The sequence below is a fragment of the Macrosteles quadrilineatus genome, unplaced genomic scaffold (genome assembly GCF_028750875.1).
Source record: "Macrosteles quadrilineatus isolate MER2022 unplaced genomic scaffold, UCM_ALF_1.0 Scaffold_7__1_contigs__length_78375512, whole genome shotgun sequence".
In the NCBI taxonomy this organism is placed as follows: Eukaryota; Metazoa; Arthropoda; class Insecta; order Hemiptera; family Cicadellidae; genus Macrosteles; species Macrosteles quadrilineatus.
In genome coordinates, this window is record NW_026542600.1 from 25,125,521 (window position 1) to 25,147,168 (window position 21,648).

The 21,648-nt window shown below is 34.2% G+C and overlaps 2 protein-coding genes across 2 annotated transcripts in view; both read right to left on the minus strand.

Moving 5' to 3' along the window:
* The window catches only part of LOC128997804 (fasciclin-1), a 239,937-nt gene extending 233,936 nt beyond the window's left edge, over positions 1-6,001 (minus strand). The window contains exon 1 of the mRNA XM_054423522.1: positions 5,713-6,001. Within this exon, the coding sequence (XP_054279497.1) occupies positions 5,713-5,841 (129 nt within the window). The 5' untranslated portion in view covers positions 5,842-6,001. The remainder of the gene's footprint in view (positions 1-5,712) is intronic.
* An 8,457-nt stretch (positions 6,002-14,458) lies between these two features.
* The window catches only part of LOC128998307 (uncharacterized), a 28,904-nt gene continuing 21,714 nt past the window's right edge, over positions 14,459-21,648 (minus strand). The window contains exons 15-16 of the mRNA XM_054424387.1: positions 17,557-17,777; positions 14,459-14,847 (exon numbers count right to left, since the gene is read on the minus strand). Coding sequence (XP_054280362.1) covers positions 14,749-14,847; positions 17,557-17,777 — 320 coding nt within the window. The 3' untranslated portion in view covers positions 14,459-14,748. The remainder of the gene's footprint in view (positions 14,848-17,556; positions 17,778-21,648) is intronic.

Sequence of the window (21,648 nt, forward strand, 5' to 3'; positions counted from 1 at the left end):
ACGGAAACGACACACTCATACACCCCAATAACCCGAAGAAGATTTGTAGTGAGTGACAAATATATACCAAAAACATAGGAAACAAATTAACTTGTTTCTTTCATATAGGGGTGTTTGAATACAGTGTGTTGTAGAATAACTTAAAGGCAAAATCAAATTTTACCAAGGGCACGAAAACTTATTTCCGGAGGAATTCAACTTCATAATTAATATTGAAAGGAAGCTTAATGAGAAGCTGTTGTTTTCTACTTAAAGTAAGAGGAAAGTTACAAGCTCTTGAAAATGTGTTCACCGCAATAACAGACTGATGGTTTTTTTTATATTAACCTTTAAAGATTTTTTTACCTATTATTTTTATGGAAAATCCAGTCTGTAGTGATGGTAAACATACGTTGTTATCGTCTCACAATTATTATGGACGCATAACGTAAAAGTCATGCATATTTGATTTATTTGAATAGCGTACCAAAAATACCTATGAAAATATATTAGTCAAAGCCGCCGCCGCAGCAAACCTGCACACTGCAAATGTACATTAGTCTGACTGGATTTAGAATAACATATTTCCTTTAATTTGTCACATTTACTCTACAGGGTGTCTCACGAGAGGTGTCTCAAATTGATTACGGAAAAACGGCTTAACGTACAAGGATGAAATAAAACTATTTCCCGCTAAATCGACCCCAAGGAATAACGTAAAAATATTTTTAACTTTTTCCCAATACAGGGTGTACCAAAAACTGAGGGTCGCTAGTTCGAATCTCGGAATTTTCAAATGTAAACATATGTCATGTTATACATCATTTTAAAGGCATTTGATAGACAAACATTTTAGCGAAAACAGAAATAAGTTATCTTTTCCCGTTTCAAAATGGCGGCAGTTTTTTTTTTGGAAAAAACTATATTTTTTTAATACTCTGTGTTTTCTATACCAATACATTTATCCTTTCTCCGGTTGAATTTTCTTACTCGTTATGAAATTAGCTTTACTTTGATATGCTACAAGTAACGGTTTTTTTAAATTATAAAAATTCCAAAAAAATTTATTTTTGAAAATTTGCAAAATGCTCATTTTTCAAAAATTTCAAACAGCAACATATGTCAAGTGGCACATGATTTTATAGGTTTTTTTTTTTATTCCTAACAACTTTGTGATTTACACCTACTTCGTATCTCTTTTAGTTTTTGCGTAAATAACAAAAAACCTAATTTTCCTATATAAAATGCATGTAATTTGGGTTTGACGTGGTTTAACACTTCATCAAATTGGGCCTTTAGTGTTAAACCCAAATAACATGCATTTGATATAGGAAAATTAGGTTTTTTGTTATTTACGCAAAAACTAAAAGAGATACGAAGTAAGTGTACTCCTACAGCAAGGCTTCCAAATAAACATTATTTTTTCGGGGGTTATTGAGATTAGGAGGAATCAGAGGGAATGGTTAGAAACATGGTCAGGATTACTATAACCAATTAATTAGTTTACAAACAAGCAACGCAGAGTGCGTGGAAACTTAACTCATCAAACTTATGAAGCCCAAGGGTGAAGACCAGTTCACGAGAAAAAAACGCGACTTTCAAACCACAGCAATGGTTTGCACAACTGTTATATCATGTTAATACAGTAGGCCTATCGCTATTTACTTCTAACTGTTTTAAAAACTGATTTAAAACTACAGCGGTGTATTCATAGAATCGTTTAACGATTTTAGGGCCGGTTTCACACGAGCCACAAACGTGCCACAATCGTCGGCAGAAACGCGCCACTGGCAGCGCTCAATCGCGTGGGACCTTTCAGACGGCAAAAGCATGATTCCGCAATTTCCATCAGTTTATCGCCATTTCATACCGCACCTCCCTGAAATAAACCAAAACACCAGTCCGCTTGGAAAAACTACGAGTGCAGTTCAGTGCTACAATGGACGATGAAGAAGATTTATGTTTTATAATGCTTCTTCGTGCGGTACGACGTCATAGAGTTATTATTTGAGTAATCTTTACATTCTTGTACCCACAACACTGGCCTACACCCTACTTTTACGATAAAACAGTCTGTGTCAAAGTCAGATATAACTTAATGTGATATAAAAATTCGAAACAATACAGGGTGACTGGTTGTTTTGACTGTCTGAGTGGCAATAACCAGCTACAAACGCCAAAATTGTCGAGAACAGAGCCACTGCATGCGATTGCAGCGCGTTCTAGCGCCAAACGCGAAAAGACGCCACTTCGTGTGAAAGGCACGCCGCGTTCCTATGTTAAGTGAATGGGGCTATCCTTTTTTGCGTCAGCCAGCGATTCTCGCGCCACAAGCGCGCCACAACTGTCAGAAGCAGCGTTTCGCGATTGTCGGGCGTTTCGTGGCTCGTGTGAAACCGGCCTAAGGCGTGCGCCAAACTCATATGAAGTGTTCTTTCTCAATGGGAACTTTACCTTTTCAACGCAAAGAAAACGACCTTTGATCATGTAGCGTCGGAGACCTTCAGCAGGTCGATTAGCTGCATGTAAAGAAAATTTCCTTTTACAATTATCGGTTATTCCTAGTCAGTTTGCGAATGTATACACAACTTTACATGGATCAAATAAAAAATACGAATCTGAATAGTGTGTTTGACCTCTGGGGACATGGAAATGAAAAAGTAAATCGTGCCCGGGTGTAGGTCCTTCGACGAGACCTACGGTATAGCTTATTCCATACATCTTAAATTTGCTCAGTAGTAGAAAAGTTAAAAGAACATTAGATGCGAATCACACATATTTGACAATGTATCAGTGCCATCCATGTGCTGTGTTTTTCGTGTACCTTCGTTAGTGCATGTGTGTCTTTTCATACTGTACATTCCAATCATGTTCGTAAATTACAATTTACCTGCCTCGAAAAATAATTAACTTAATGTCTTGTTGACATACTTGGTACAGTATCTGGTGTACAGTAGTTGGTGTAGGTAAAACATCAAAACGTTAAAAATCCTAAGACCTTTTTAGCAAATCGTTAAAAAATTCTGACTACACAAACATAGTAAAAGTTTGTGAATTTCTGATAACATGGAACACTAAAAGACAAGAAATGGTCTCTAAAATATCTCTGAGTTTGGTTTAAAAAGTTAAGATTATGTTGTGGCTATATCATATCAACTTATGTTGTAACTCAAAATGTAAGTTTATTTTTAACTCGTTCTACCCCAAAACAATTGTTACACTGTGTTTTTACGCGAATGTTGTCCAAAAAGGTGTAAGCTTTATTTCAATATGTAAGTTAATATGTAAAAATAACATGTACGGTAGCAAAAACAATGTATAACTTGATACTGTAGAAGTCACCACAGACGAGCGCTGGCTAGACGGTGGTTCGGCTCAACCATCATACTCTCATTGCATTAGTAAAGTTGTAGCCTATCAACACCCATTGCTAGTTTTATGTATATATATATCAGTGTTGTATCCTATATGGAACGTGCACCCTTGTTGATTTTATACCCTGGTTGTGATGATCCGTAGTGCGTTTTTGCACATTAAATATGTTTAACAGAGTCAACTTTGATAGAGTGATCAGTTGATACACAATAATTAGAAGACTTATACAAAGATTAAAATTGCAGAATGATGTTTGTATGCCAAAAATAACAAGGTTGTAAATCATATTTAGGATGAAGCGACATAAAAACTTGCAGCTATTAATTCGGCATGAAACCCCAAAATATTATATGTGATATGTGTGTGTGATATCTATGTGATATAGACAGGTAACTAACGTGATTGCATAAGTGGTTTATAGAACTTCAATAAATAACCTATTCAGAAATATTTATTAACACAAAATTTTAATGCAACCATTTCCGGTAGTAAATTAGGTAATTTACTATGATAATATACCCTATCACTAAAGACAGCTGATCACTAGGTAATTTTAAACAGAGATAGACTGAAGGCACTTGTATGGGTATGTTTCTGTCCAGTAGAAGAATAGATGATAAAGAGGGGGACGGTGTTTATTTTTATTACTATTATGTTATTTTACCATCTTTTAAACTAGTTTAACCATACAAACCTATTTATGGCTGTTTATTACTCTGGTATTGTAACCAAAAATAAAGCGCACGTAGCAAAATTTACCCCAGAATAAGATGAAAAACTCTCAATTGACATAAAATACACACAAAGCAGGCTTCATATTTACAAAAGACTTCTTAAAGTATCTTAAGTCAGTGATTTTAAGTTCGCCAAACACCAAAATCAAATTTGACGTGCGAGCATCGGTTGAACCATTGCATTGAATTCAATTTAGCGAACAATCCCATCAAAATAATAGGTGTATTTTGACCTGTTCAAAACATATTTGGTTTATCAGGTTTACAAATGCTATACAGTTCACGAAAATCAAGAGTTCAAATTAACAATTAATTGCCTGTAACAAACTTGATTCAGTTCAGACTACACTTCGAATCAGCGTGGATGCAGAAAAGTACTTTTTGGAAGCTTAAAAAACGTTTAAGTATTGAAGGTCAAAGAAGATGCTACAAAATTTTACTTATATTAAAGCCAAATTAAGATTTACGTTTATATCCAATAAACTATGCGTGTCGCATATTGATTCCGTAAAATGAGTGCGCGTCCAAAAGATAAAATATGGGTGATCAATATTTTGTGTTGTACCGTACCTTATTTTTAAGATTGTTTTAATTAAAAATATATGAAATAGATCACTGAAGAAATTGTTATTATTTACGTATCGTAAGTGCATGCCAAATCTATTTAGCAATAAAGATATAAAATATTTACTTCAGCAATATTATAGCGTGAGCTAAAGCCCTTTCAATCCAAACGTTAAATTGTTATTGTAAATACATCACTTAAAACCCATACTCTCAGCATTTTACAGGTCATAATGTGATGTTAAACTGTATGTTAAACCTATACTACGCATAGGGACTACAGGTTACAAAACATTAAAAAAAAAATAGACAGGCTTGTAACAAGGTTTGTGAAGGTAGAAAGCACTTACAAGCACAGCCCTAAACATATTTCATAAACGCATAAAATGTTTCATAATCTTAAAAGGTCAAGGGAGATATAAAATCTATATAAAACTGTAGTAAATTTGTAGTGTTCAAAAGCATTAAGTGGAAAATGCAGTTGTTATTTGTTGTAGTGAATACTTAAGTAAATGTCGTACTGCGGACAAAATATTTTGTTATCTAAATTTGTATATAATTTTACTTTCATTTGTTTTCGAAAATGATTTGGTAAATCAATCAGTTGAAACACACGCCGGTTTATTGATAAGTCGATACACTGTATAATTAATTCAAGTAAAAAGTTATGAATAAAAAACTGTAGAATAAATTGCTGTAATTAGTTATACTTATAGTTTTTGTAAACATCAAGAACGCATAAAATAGCAACCTGCTAAGCGCAAATATACACACCAAAACCGGTCCGAGCACAGATTAAATTTCTAAACATATCACAAAAGATTAAGCGAAAACACAACAATAGTTTAAAAGTTAAAACTAACGGTGACATTTCAGTGCCCGGACTGCACCAATTGTTAAGGGCAAAGACCTCTCTGACTCCCGCGTACCGGCGCCCTTTGAAAGTTAATTTGAAATATGACCTTATAAAGAGAGAAAATTAACAAATAAAACCAAGAAGTTGACAAGGACAAATGAGGAAAATTCCCGCGTTGTTATTGCGACTAGTTTCATTTCCTACCTGTGACAAGTCGACGTCTTCTCTCATCCTCTGCTCCAAAGTTCTGTCGTTGACATAGTTCCGGGCGTCCACCGACATACCGGAGTTGAGGAAGAGGAGACACACTAGGACACCCACTGGCGCTGACATTGTCACTCACAACAAACACTACCTCACTACAACTGAGCGACTGAGTCGCTGTTGGACGTATGATAGTCCTCTAGCCGTTATGCGCTCGGTAGATAGGGACACACTGAGCGTGAGCGACTGACGGTCGACGGACTGAACGAATAAATCGTCCGTCGTCCTCGTCCGTCGTACTCCCCCCGCCCCCCACCCACACGGGCGACACTAGCGCTGTAGCAGTGCAGTGGCCACCGACAGAACTCTGGTTGACGTCACACTATTCGATCCGACCATCGCACCAGGTTTGGTTTGAATTATATTAGCCGGAGACGTTTTAATTAATAATTGTATTTAGTCGATAAATATGAATCACAATGCTAGTCCTACGTTGGTCGGACAATCCAACACTTGCAATTTGGTTTGCTTGTAATTTAAACGTTAAAATTGACCTAAATGCCAATCGACCCCTTCATTGAATCTACATTCAAGATTCTTGCTATAATAAAAGTTTCAAAATTAGCAACAAATATGCCTTTACCTTAATATGCCTTTACGTGTTAATCCATTAAACTTTTAGGTAACTGAAACTTTGTTTAACTTACTGATGGGGCAGGGTCGGAATTTAAATACAGCTGAATAAGGAACTGCTGAATATCCAACAATGCTGATACAAAAGAGGTTTTGTACGAAGAGCAGAAAATATTTCGTTTTGACATAGACAACTTTTTCTAACTAGATATCCAAATAATCCTGTATTACCAAATTCAAAGTGACCCCCTTTGTCTATGGAAAATACGATACCATTTGTTGAAACAATTTGACCTTAAACTCTTTGATTTATTTCCCATAAAATTCAACTATTTTAAGGTTTCTCGATTTTATTTTTAAAAATCCATCAAACACAACCTATTTTAGGTTGACTGAGCCCCATCCTACCCATCCAACTATTTATCTACAAAGATCCACCATAAATATCCATACATATACATACAATCCTTTTCACCTTTATATTTCCTCAGTGAGTACAATTTAATGTATTGCATTGGATTTTATCAGTCTCTGTGGTAATATACAGCCAGCTTTGCCAAAAGAAAACAGAAACCAAATAACCCATGTGACAGCTAATCTGCACAGATTATAAAACTTTCCATTCTTTCTTGTGTTTATTGTTCATTATTGATTGGTGCCCAAACTTCAATCAACGCCTAGAATGAATGACCAAGTGACCTACTGAAAAAGAGCCTTCTGCAGGTCAGCAAAACAACACTCAGACATATGACACTCACAACATGGTCAAACACTTCTCATTCTCAGCGTCAGTGCCCTTTGGATACGGCTTTCATTGAAATGGAAATTAATGTGTTTGCCAATTACTTATAAAGGATCTAGGCTGTAACTATTACAACACAGTTACATAACCAAGAGATGTTTACTGATACATACTGTGTAATAATGTTTGTGAGTAGGATTGTTTCATATTACCGATGTAATTATGTACCAACAAATAAAAGTATCTCAAGGAGTATTCCATTTATAAATGTTACAAATTTCATTGTTGAGGATGTTTTGATGAAATTTAGATTTACTAGTTCAATTTATAAAAAAAACATTACGGTATTTTGTAATTATAAATAAAACAAATTATCAAATGATGAGGTGTGCAAATGTTGTCAAACCTTGTTCCTAAAACAATTTTGATACAAACATAATTAATATTTTTAGTATAGAATCAAACTGTAAATTATAGGTTTATGATTCTCTATGATTACTGGCATAGGCAAAGTTATTGCTCCAATATGGGTTTCAGAACTAATAATCTTTATGTTCTTTATCTTTATCTTTATCCCCTTTTTGACTTTAATGAACAATTAAAGTTTATGTGTAGCAACTTTAATGTCTCGTTTGTGGAGGCAAACTGTTGGGTTGGGAGGACTTGCTTGAGACGGGAGGCACCTCAACATGGGAGGAAATGCTCAGCTAGAAAGGTTATTCAGCGACATTATCAGTTGGGTTTTAAATGACAAAGTATCCACTATCTCACCAGAACAAGGCAAACGAGATGTCATAAACTTGTCAAAAAAGATATTTCACCCAGAGAGTTTGGGAAATTGAACGACGGGTCAGTAAGAGACGTTTCCTGAAGTTTGCTCATAATAATATGCGCTCATTGGGAACTGGTTTTGACGAGATGTGCTCTCTTGTCAAAGACTTTGACTTCAATCTTATAGGTATTTTAGAAACATGGCTATGCCCTCACACTCCCTCAAATACTTACAACATTCCTGGTTATACTTTCCTGAGATCTGACAGAAAAAGTAATAACTACGCTAAAAGAAAAACTGGCGGGGGGGTTGCTATTTATATAAAAGAGAATATAAAAAATGTGGTCAATAGTTTGAATAACATTGATTAGCAACTAGAGCATATCTCTATCACAGTTCATACCAAAACAAAAAAAAACTTGGAATTTGCTTTATGTATAGACCTCCCGATGCAAACTACACCACTGTAGAAACATTGTTAAATGCTGCATTTATTGACCTTGCATTTGGGGTCGATATCGATAATGACATCGTGTTAGAAGATACAAACATCGACCTACACACGATCACATAGTGATGCAAAATACATGAAACGTCTCTTGCAGTTGCAAAGCACAAATACAGTCCAACTGATAAACGAGCCTACCAGGGTAACTGCCGAGTTATCCACTCTCATAGACCACATCATCGTCGAAAACACCACAAAATTGAGTAAGTATGTTTGAGTAATTGATACCTCAAACATAAGAGACCACAGGAAAGTTAAAATAACTAACCACAAAATGATTCATGGATGTATTGAGTTTGAATTTGATGAAAAGAATGCAAATAAAATGGTATCATACAATTTGGTGGAAATTTGATATTTCAAGTGCAGTGAGAGAAATGGCGGCAGTGGACTGGGGATGTGCTAATCAAATTTTTAATGTAAATGCAATTGAAAAATTCATTACCTCAAATATAAATGCCATTTTTGATAAACACGCTCCTATAGTGCGCAGGCGTGTTACAAAGTAAAAAGCGGCATGGAGAACTACTGACATTAACAAATTATCAAAATATATAAATAAGTTAAGACGTAAATATCGGCAAACTAAAAATGGCAGAGATTGGGAACAGTACAAAACTATTAGGAATGAGTTGAATATTTTAGTACACAAAGCAAAAAGGTCTTACTACCTTAAAACCCTGAGTAATTCAAAGAAACCTAGTGAATTCAGGTCAGTCATGAGAAGTTGCAGTGTAGGTGATGATAGTAGACCAAACGATTATTTATTTGCGGGCATTAATGAAATTAACAAGCATTTCGTTGACATGGGATCTAACTTAAGCGCGGATCAAAACCTTATTAATTATTACATGAACTATAAAATACATGGCATCAAAGCATTTCAATTTGCTTACGTAACAGAACTAGAGGTCCAAAAAGCAATAAATGAAATAAGCTCAAAAGCAAAGCGAAATGATGGTATAAATATTTTCATGAACATCAATGAGTTCGTACTGTCTTTCAGCAATTACTCATTTGATCAACCAGTCACTAGCTACAGGATATTTGCCAGATTCCTGGAAAGAAAGTATTGTGAGCCCACTGCCTAAAACTAAACATCTGAATGTTAAAGATCTAAGACCTATATCAGTACTGCCAACATTATCAAAGGTTTTAAAGAAAATTGTAGTTAAACAGATTTCAGTATTTATCGAAAAAGAAATCATTTTACCAAAACAACAATCAGGTTTCAGGAAACACTAAGTTGCACTTTGCTTCTAAATTTGTATAGTGATCTCTTTGAAACAAAAAGATAATAGTAAATGTAGCTCTATAATCATGTTAGATTATTCTCAAGCGTTTGATTCATTATCTCATACATTGTTGTTAGCCAAACTACAATATTTCAGAGTTAATGACACAGCATTAAAATGGGTTGAATCTTACCTCAAAAACAGAACTCAGGTAACAAAAATCATCGGTAAAGTATCATCTCCCCTGTCAAAAGAAAGAGGAATTCCCCAAGGAACATGCTTAGGTCCAATCTTCTACAATATATACACTGCTCACATCACGAAAATTGTAAAAACGTGCAATTTACATTTATATGCTGATGATTGCCAGATACTGTCCTATGGTAAAACATGTTACGATAAAGCCTTTGATGTCATTAATAATGAGCTGAATGCTATATCTGTCTGGTCAAATTGCACTACAAGACATTTTAAACGAAATTAGGCAAGACATGGTCAGTAATATTAAAATAAATTGGACAGCCATCAATATATGCGAGAAACTAAAAACGCTAGGAGTAATTCTTGACGAAGACCTGACGCTAACTGATCATGTAAACCTCATGTGTCAGCGAGCCCTTGGCCGGCTGCGAGGTCTATATAGATTGAAAGGGATTTTACCTGACGCCAAAATAAAACTATAGTAAGGGCCTTGGTATTGTCAGTTTTTGATTATTGTCTCCAGCATATGGAAATATAGCATTAAAAAAGGCGAACCAAATAAAATCCAACGACTACAAAATGCATCACTTAGATTTATTTATAATTGCACGAAAAGAGATCACATAACTCCTTACAGAAACGCTGCAAACATTATGCAAATTAAAGGTAATTATATACACCTGACCTAACCTGCAGCCTGATACGTAAAGCTATAGAGTTAGGCATGAGGTGGGGAGGCGCGCCTTCTCATACTTTGGCCTTACCATGTATAATGCTCTCCCCGATCAAGTAATAAGGGCCAACTCTTTGAACACATTTAAAAAAAGGTTAAAGGAATATTTGTTTGGTAAAAGTAGTTGTATCTAAAGTAAATGTATGTTTTTATTGTTAATTGCTCTAGTCCTTGTATTGCAGATTCTGGTTATTTTAAGTATGTTTGTTATAAATTTTTTATTTTTTTAAGATTGTTTAATAGATTGTTGGTATGGATTGTTTTACATTGTTTTCATAGATTCTTTATATATTGTTTTATAGTTAGTTTTTATGAATAATTTATTAGTATTAAGGACAAGAGTTGTTTTGAAAAGAAAAAAATATTGTATCTGAAAAACACCTGCTAAATAAACCTTTTTATTTATTTATTATATTTATGTTATAAGGCGACTCAATATATTTTAAGTCATTTTATAAGGTTTCACGTTGAGGTCATGTGGATGAATAATTAAAAATATTTGATTGAAATATCAAAATTAATTCAGTAAAGACAAATGTTAAGTAATTTAAAAACGTACTTCGACTTTTTTATCACCCAAAATACCTAGAGGAACTTTAGATGATTTAAGTAGTTCAAAGATTTGACTAATTACAAGAATATTCTAACTGTGGAATCACTACAAATTACTACAGTAGACTCCCTCTTATCCGGACTCCTCAGGACTGAGGCTATACCGGATCTAATGGTTTTTACGGTTAAACCGACGTCCCTAAAAACTCGCTAAAATGGACCGTTTAAATGCATACTGTATACAGTATTTTACTTAAATTTAGGAGAGCATTGTATTTAGACACGTATGATCACTGGTCTCAAATCTTTCTCACGAGAACAGTCGTTTCAGTATTGCCCACTTCCTGCCGATCTAGTCCGATTAAACCGATGTGCTGATAAAAATTGTCCGGTTAAAGAGATTTAATTTCCGCCGAGTGTAGTCCAGTTAAACCGATGTCTAGTTAAGAGTTGTCCGGATAAGAGGGAGTCTACTGTACTGTAAGGAAATTTAAAACATTTAAGTTGTAAGAAGCAATGATACAGCAGGGTTGGAACACAAACAATCCTATATATTAATAGGCAACCTCAACCTGTGCCTTTTCAAGTTGAATGTGAGCATTCCTGGACTGGAAAATTTATGATAGGTGTAGAAAATTTATAACCAGCTGTTTACAATTTGGAAGATATCTAGTTACATAAATGTTCTGAATGTAGAATCTCACCTTCTCACCAAATTACATCTAGGCCTACCTTAAAGGAACTTTAAAATATTTAAATTTGTTAAAACATGTCTGGTTCGGTAAAGATAGATGCAGGAGAGAATATGTGAACCTACTTAAGAATTTGTGAAGTATTTATGTTCTTTTAGATATCTAATTACACAAATCTCCAGGCTAGGGGGGAAATATAGCCTTATATTAATAAAATATTAAGGTTACAATTTCCAGAGAGCCCCTCCCTTTCCCCCAAAATACCGGGTGTCCGAAAAATAACTCCCTAGTTTTATCAAATTTCTGAGGACAGTATTCGTTAGAATGGACAAAAATAATTCTTTGGGCCTGTTGAGTATGCTCTTAAGTTTTAGTTTCGTACGTTGGTATTAAGGTTGGCACACCTGTTTGACCTGCTCGGCCTTAAACGCTCGTTTCCCGGCAAGATGAATGGGGAGAGCTGGCCCGATCGCGTGGCCTCCAAGAAGCCCAGACATAACACCACTGGATTTTTTCCTGTGGGGTTACGTTAAGAACTTGGTTTATTCAGAAAAGATACGTGACATTGACCATCTTCGTCAAAGAATCGTAGCTGCAGTAGAATCAGTGACACCTGATATGTTAACTAACACTTGGAGAGAGATCGAATACCGGTTAGATATCTGTAGAGCTACAAATGGGTCACATATCGAGGTGTACTAATGTCAAAATAAACTTAAGTAAACCCTCTTTAATTTCATGTATTAGATATAAGAATATGTATTCTCTACAATTTATCAAAACTAGGGAGTTATTTTTCGGACACCCGGTATACTGAAATGTATCAATGAAAGATTGATATGCAAAACAATGAATAGTTTAATTCAGTTTTATTTGACATAAATATACGTCATTTGAAATATCTTACTCTCTTTATTTAGTATTCTTATTCCTGAATAAATTAAACAGTGCACTCAGAAATATTGTTATGAATGGAATCAAAGAATGGATGGATGAATGGAATATGGAATGTATGGAATCAATATGAATCAAAGAACCAGGTAGTTTGAGGAGTTGCAATTAATGCTTTTTAAACCTTATGCGCCAATATTAACCCTGCAGTAAAGTAGTAAATTCAACATAATTATGATCCAATAATGAATATAAATTAATAATTTCCATTCATCAACTTAATGCCCACATAACTGCCAGCCAAGGAAACTTCCAAGAGATCTCTTAAACTTAATAATTCCTTTTTGGTGAATGGTAGAGAGCTCCTTACCCAGCATAACTAGATTGAATTTGGTTTTTAATTTTTAAATACAAGACTTAGTTTTTCACTGCTCTGTCATGATTTATTTCAATCATACACCATAAAAGCAGTCATCGTTCTCCCTAAATCTGCATTAAATGGACTACCTCTTTCTTTTCCTTGAAGGATCCCTTGGATTCATATAGCTCTCAGTTTGAGGGAATTGAGGCTGAATAAATATTGAGGTAAATATTGTCTAACAGTAGTTGTGATAAGTAGTTGTGATAAGGCTGGAGGGGGGTACCCTTCCTCCCTGCCCCACCTTAATAGGAATATATTATATTGATAAATTGATGTAATATTTACTCATATTACATAACCCATGTCTTCTTTGTGGTATTTACCCCCCCCCCTTCTTTTAATGGTAAACCGCTGCCACTGCTGCCAATATTACAAATATAATAAATGCAACACCTTTCTGTGATTTTTTTAACCTCTTAGGCAGCTTATCTGATATGGGCTCAAGTGTGTGAGGTTATGAGAGTGTTGCTTGATTGGAAAGATGGGGAACTGGACAGACAATAACTGATATCTATCAGACACTGCCAGTTTGTAAGCATTTGAATTTCCTAAGTTTATGATGGTGACCACATTTCACAGAAAGTTGAACAAGATGCAGCAGTGTTTCCTCGGCTATCAAGAGCCATAGTTTTTTTGGGGACACAATAATACAGATAAAAGATGGATTTGAGGGGTGAAACAAAAAGCTCAAATTTTCACAGAGAACTAAGGTACAGAGGAAATTTGTTTATGGGACAACCGTGCGCTTTCAACTCTAGTATGTTGTGCCGGAAATATACGTGTGACCAGCAAGGAAAGCTCAAGAGGTGAGCACTGTGCAGAAATTCCTATCGCACAAGGCACAGGGTCTTCTCAACCATGAGCATTAACATTAAGTACATGTTAGCAAGGGTGTTAGACTTTGCACTAGACACCAACAACTAGTGCTAGAAATCACTTAAGTGTACCATTGAGTGTTTCCTCTGTACCTTACTTCTCTGTTACTCTAACCCTAATGGAACAAGTCAATAGAGATCAATAAAATGTTTTGTTTGTGTCAATATTTTACATTAGACATTGCTATGTATCTTTAAGTTTCACTATAGATAAAGTAAAGGGAAATCAATATGGCAAATACAAATCACTGAACATCAATGTAACTAGAGTACATAGAAATGAATATCACAAAGATACTGTATTGACTGATGTGTAATGAAACTTGACTGCACAAAAAAATAGTTAAATCAATTAATCAATACAATTTTTTATTGATCCTTATTAATTCTATTCCAATGGAGTAGGTCAAGTCAATGAGAAACACAAAAAAACTTCTTTCAAAGAGAGAAATACATCACAAATAAACAAAATTCAACTATTTTGTGGTTACTTTATTTCATAAAGTGAAAAGCTAATACTTATTGGCTATCAATCCATTTTGAGTACTGTTGTTTTAAAAATTAAAGCAGTTACATCCAAAAGTGATGTTTTTTTACCAAAACAATGAATTATTAACATCAAGCTAATTTAATAAAAATTCCACAAAATTTAGATCAAAAAATATTTTACAATATTAAAAATGTTTTTATCATAATATATTACAGTTATTCACAAATAATTATGTACACACACTCATACTCTTTCAGCAAACTCTCAAAAACACTGATCATCTAGAGAAAGTCAAGGAGAGAAAGTTTTATTTAGATAAATGAGCTTCTCCTCATCAACATAATATTCTTTTGCAAAGATTGTGTCCATTTCAACAGCTGATTCAAATATCTGAAAAAAAAACAAAAAAATTAGATGAAACAGGCAAATCGGTATAGTACAGTGCTATGGGCAGTAGATCAAAATGTAGTTTTAACCAAGTGTACTGTTTCTTATTGGACCTTGATTTAAAATATCAATCTTATGAGGAGGAGGAGTGTGAATCACATTAAATGATGTCATAAATAATTAGATGGTCCCTCCGTAAAGATTAGGTAAGAAAGATAGAATCAAGCCAACCATTCAAAACTTATAATTTTTCAGGTTCTTTTTATTTTTCTGAATATTTTTTCTTGTCTTGAAGATATTAGAACTTTAAATATAAAAAACAACTTGTTATTTTTGAAACTGTATATCATTAGGGTAACTTTATTACAACTGTAACTATATAATTTAGCACCTAAAGACAAAGTCTAAATCTGATCATGATAAGTTTTTAAAATAGCAGAGATTATGAAAGGGGGATAGAAATAGGACAATAAGAAGTAGGATATTCTAAGTTTCACATAAAATAGTTTCACAACACCTAAACAACACAAATCACCACTAATACTAATACAAATACCAACTCAGATTACCCAGCACTAAAATTAGCTGGTGAAGATAGGGTTATAGACAGTAAATTAAGCTGGAATTATCATATTGATCATGTGGCAAATCGAATGTCAACAGGCCTATTTGCACTTTATCGATTATCAAAATTTTCAAATTTTGTAAACTTGAATCACTAAAATTGGTTTATTTTGCTCATATTCACTTACATTTATCCTTTGGTAAAAGTATTTATGGAGGAACATCACAAGCTAATTTAGACAGAATTTTAATTCTCCAGATAAGAGCAATCCGCATTATGTTAAATTTGGATTGGCAAGATTCTGTTAACGAAAAATTTGAAGAACTAGGCAAATGACTGTATATTCAAGTCGTGATGGTCAAGTCTCGAAATTTCGGGAAATTTTCGGGAAATTTTAAATCTTGTTACACGAGACGAGATTTCTTTTTGGCCGAGATTTTTATCGAGACAAGAATTAAAAAAAAAAATTAAAAACGCCTGCAGAAAGTCAATGCAATACCTGCAATACAGGAGCGTGTTGTAGTTGCGTTTCCTTTGCAAAGGCGTTCTTATTTAATTAATTCTGTAAATGTAAATATTACATAATTATTTTAATAATATTACTTTAATAATAACATTTGAGAAGTTTTGTTAAGTGTAAGCAGTGTGAGGAATGTTTTATTATTATAAAAAGTCAAAACAAGTAACTATATTATAAAAATTAATATTGCTTTTATTTTATGATTTATTTTATTTTAGGATAAGTTGAACTCTATTCTAACTGATATCACTATGTTTCCTAATCGTAGGCATTTTTAATAAGTTAGGTGTGATTAATAAAAAAATTTTATGCTGATGTTTTTTAATAAAAGGTTGAAAATATTCTTGCCTATTATCATTATTTTTGTATTTAAACAGTCATCTAACAATGTTACAAAATCAGGTAAAAATTTTGAACGTGCATTTCCCGTTGTGTATGAGAAGGGAAATCCCGTCTCGATCTCGTCTCGAAATTTTATGAGAAATAAAAAATCTCGTCTCGTCTCGTCTCGAACTAAAAATCCAATCTCGTCCATCCCTAATATAGCTATTATATCTATCAATGTATACTGTATTATATACTGTCCAAAATTCAAATAATGTCTCACTGGTAGGGGATTCTCATCAATACTGTACCAGAAACAGAAATAACTATGCAACACCTTCACATAGATTAAGATTTAAAAAAAAAAAAAAAACAATTTATATGGGTATAAAATGTTACAATGCTCTTTCAACAAAATTAAAGGACTATACAAAAACTTCAAAATTTAAAAACAAGCTAAAAATGTACTTTTTAACTAAACCCCTGTACTCAAAGAATGATTATTTCCTTCTACATAATATATTAGAATAAGAACATTTTCAATAGTCTTGTACTTTTTAGGATTAAGTATTATGATTTTGATCCAAATGACGCCATTCGTGCACATGTTTGCAAATTATGAATAAAGTTTATTTCATTTCATTTCGTTGTACGCTTAGTAGTGGTATGTTCATTCTGTTTCAATGTGAGAGTACCGTTAAGTGCTGTTTCTGTATTATACAAGAAATTGCTGAAAGAGAAGAGAACCAAGAAGCTGTGATGCTGTGAAGCTGTGCTGAACATCGCAGATGGAATGCCATCTCTGGCCTACAAAGGCACCATCCTGAAATATTGCAAACTGTGTTTTCTAGAGGGTTTACATTATCAAGACCGATTGGTTTTGTATAATGTAATGTGCATAATGCAAAGTGCATAATGCAAAGTGCATAATGTAAAGTGCATAATGCAGAGTGCATAATTCAATTTCTCTATCGTAAAAATATATGGGAAAATCTACCACCCCTGATAAACCCAGGAAAAATCTAGACTTGACTCAAAATGTCATTCTGTCCTGAAAAAAAAAAAACTCAGACGGATACACCAAAAAGCTGGAAAAGCATTTCCCATTTCTTCACACCCATTTGTGAAATCACAAAAATAACGCTTGTAAAATATTTCCTATTTTCATTTCATTGATATTATAATTTACAATTAATGAAAGCGGGTTAATGGGTTTCTAGCACTAATCTGACTTACAGGAGATAGAGTTTTCTGCCATTATGAGAGTACAGTATAGTTTTAAATCACTTAAATATCAACTTACCACTGAGCCATTGATTGTAACATTCTGGTCAATCTTTACATTGTCTCTATATGTATCAACTACATTTCTGTTGTTCAAAATGTCAATATTTGGGTCACTTTCTATTTCCATATCTGACATTAGTCTTTTGCAGCCATGTATTCTAGTTGGTTTCTTCTTATTTGTTACATACACTATATCACTCATTGAGATGTTGTTTATACTTGGTGTAGTTACATTTCCTGAAAAGTTTTAACAATTTTTTGTTAGTAATATGTGAGAGAAACTTGACGCCTCCATGAAGTATAAGCTGTGTTCTGTGATTAGGTGTCTATGCGCAAGGGGCTTTTCCTTTTGAAGTCCATCCCCTGTTGGTGGATGTGAACAAACTTTTTGAACCTATAAAATGTGAATATGGGGTGGAAGTTGTTTGGAGGTGGTTGTAAACATTTAAGAATGTTAAGAATAAACCAAATTTTAGAATAAACAATGTTAAGAATGTTTTTTACGATGTTGAAAATGCTTTTAACAATGTATGACAGCTGTGATCATTCAGGAATTTTGTTTGAGGCAGTGACCCAAGTAAGGCAAATTCTCATAGGGACGGCGGTGTGACTGAACAAGAGATTGCCGAACTGACAGAGGACGTGTCTCACTAAGACTACCGAGAACAACGGCAAACCCTGGCAGTCTTTAACATGCCGATCTGCGAGCAAAGTTTCCTCAACTTATTTCATCATCTCGATGGAAACGGTTGAACACACGCTGCTAGCCTTGTCATGAAAATTGATATGGCCTTTTTTGAAATCTCTGTCTAAAAACTTGCTCAACAGGGGTTGATCTACTTCCCACAGAAACCAAATTGCAGAACATGATTTATATTTGGTAGGAGCGGAGCCAAGATTTTCTTTCAAATTGTTATTATAGTATCTCAGGAGAAAAATCTTTGTTTAGGGGATGAGACTGGCTAGGACAATTTACACACTGTTTACCTCTTGAGTTGTATTATTTAATTTTACAGGTAGGCCTACATTAATCATCAACAAAGTTCAACTATTCTCAAAATTCCCAACATGTAGTTAAAAAGTGTTTTTGCAAATAAAGTGATATAAAAGTTTTTACTTATACATTATTTAATTAGGAGATAATGGCTAGTGAAATCTACTAAACATATATGATGATTGATTTGTAGCAAACGGATTGATGTTTGAATTAACAATTGTAACTTACGTCAATCAATCCAGTTGTGTATTGGAGGGACGTACGTTTCGACCTTTAGGCCATCTTCAGCCCCGCTGTTACACTAAGTTCCATCCTTAGTTGCATTGTTGGTGTAGCAACCGCGTCAAATATTTACAATTAAGAACATAAAAAACACGAAAACACGACATTGACGAAGACGAACACATATTAACAAAACTATCACCGTGCGCACGGCTGAACGGGCTCGGGACTGCGGCGGCACTGACTTGTCTAAGTGCCCTGCTTTAGACTTTGGACCACGACGTCACTCACTCCTTCTTGCATTATCTGTCAGTCGAATAATGGTATCATATACAGGATTGGCGTCTGAATGAATTCTTTCATTTAAAATATTTATATTTAGCTTGAAACCCTTGTATATGGCCATTTCTTCTAGTCTGTCAAGCCGCTGTCCTTTCTTTTCCCTCGCTAAGATTTCCAAATTACTGCCTATATTTGTATAAGTGTGCCCCTGTTCATTTAAGTGCTTCGCATATTTTGATTTAATATTTGTTCCTGGTGTTCTACTAATATTCTCAAGCTCTTTAACATGTTCTTTAAATCTCAATTCAAAAGATCTGCCCGTTTGTCCTATATAAAATGCGTTGCAGTCGTTACAATTAAGTTGGTATACACCTGAACCTTTGTATTTATTTATATTGTTAGGTTTATTCGTACTGCTTAATATTTTCTGCAAATTGTTTTCTGATCTGAAAGATGGGGTGATATTTTGTTTTCTAAACGTTTTCTTGATAATGTGTTCAGTTTTCTTTGAATACCTGACAGATGCATACTTCTTGTTTGATTCTGAATGTGATACATTAGGTGATATGTATTTTGCCATACGTTTATTATACATTCTGTCAATAAGAGCTGGATCGTAACCATTTTGCTGGGCTATGTATTTTATGGTATTCAGTTCCTTCTGTTTGTCTGTAGTACTCATTGGTATGTTAATTAGTCTATGTAACATGGAATTGAAAGCTGAGAGTTTATGTGATAACGGGTGATAAGAAGTTGCGTGGATTACTTGATCAGATTGTGTGGGCTTCCTGTATATTTTAAATTGGTGCTTATTGTCAATATTGGATATGGATAGATCCAAGTAGTTTATGTTACCATTAAATTCGGTTTCTGAAGTAAAGGATATATTGTTATGTATGGAATTCAAATATTTTTCAAAGATAGCTGTTTGCCTCTTGTTGCCTTTGTATAAACACAAAACATCGTCCACATACCTCCACCAATAAGGACAGTAAGGACAGTAAGAGTTTAAAAAACACATCTGACCTAGTTGACAAAATCAAAGATTTCAACATACCACAAGGTACCACAATGATTTCGTACGATATTAAAAGTTTGTACACTAGTATCCCAGTAAAAGAAACATTAACTATTTTGAAGGAGAGATTAACAGAAGGGGGGAAGCTAAGTGATAATGAGATAAAGGAAGTGATTAACGCAACCAGTATTATCGTCCAGCAAAACTATTTTGTGTTTAATAACAACTACTATGAACAATCTGAGGGATTGGCAATGGGCTCACCACTATCAGCAATTCTAAGCGAAATATTTCTTCATAATTTAGAAAATAATAAAATACTTGCAGGGAATCAATACCATAGTAAAATTATTTATTGGTGGAGGTATGTGGACGATGTTTTGTGTTTATACAAAGGCAACAAGAGGCAAACAGCTATCTTTGAAAAATATTTGAATTCCATACATAACAATATATCCTTTACTTCAGAAACCGAATCTAATGGTAACATAAACTACTTGGATCTATCCATATCCAATATTGACAATAAGCACCAATTTAAAATATACAGGAAGCCCACACAATCTGATCAAGTAATCCACGCAACTTCTTATCACCCGTTATCACATAAACTCTCAGCTTTCAATTCCATGTTACATAGACTAATTAACATACCAATGAGTACTACAGACAAACAGAAGGAACTGAATACCATAAAATACATAGCCCAGCAAAATGGTTACGATCCAGCTCTTATTGACAGAATGTATAATAAACGTATGGCAAAATACATATCACCTAATGTATCACATTCAGAATCAAACAAGAAGTATGCATCTGTCAGGTATTCAAAGAAAACTGAACACATTATCAAGAAAACGTTTAGAAAACAAAATATCACCCCATCTTTCAGATCAGAAAACAATTTGCAGAAAATATTAAGCAGTACGAATAAACCTAACAATATAAATAAATACAAAGGTTCAGGTGTATACCAACTTAATTGTAACGACTGCAACGCATTTTATATAGGACAAACGGGCAGATCTTTTGAATTGAGATTTAAAGAACATGTTAAAGAGCTTGAGAATATTAGTAGAACACCAGGAACAAATATTAAATCAAAATATGCGAAGCACTTAAATGAACAGGGGCACACTTATACAAATATAGGCAGTAATTTGGAAATCTTAGCGAGGGAAAAGAAAGGACAGCGGCTTGACAGACTAGAAGAAATGGCCATATACAAGGGTTTCAAGCTAAATATAAATATTTTAAATGAAAGAATTCATTCAGACGCCAATCCTGTATATGATACCATTATTCGACTGACAGATAATGCAAGAAGGAGTGAGTGACGTCGTGGTCCAAAGTCTAAAGCAGGGCACTTAGACAAGTCAGTGCCGCCGCAGTCCCGAGCCCGTTCAGCCGTGCGCACGGTGATAGTTTTGTTAATATGTGTTCGTCTTCGTCAATGTCGTGTTTTCGTGTTTTTTATGTTCTTAATTGTAAATATTTGACGCGGTTGCTACACCAACAATGCAACTAAGGATGGAACTTAGTGTAACAGCGGGGCTGAAGATGGCCTAAAGGTCGAAACGTACGTCCCT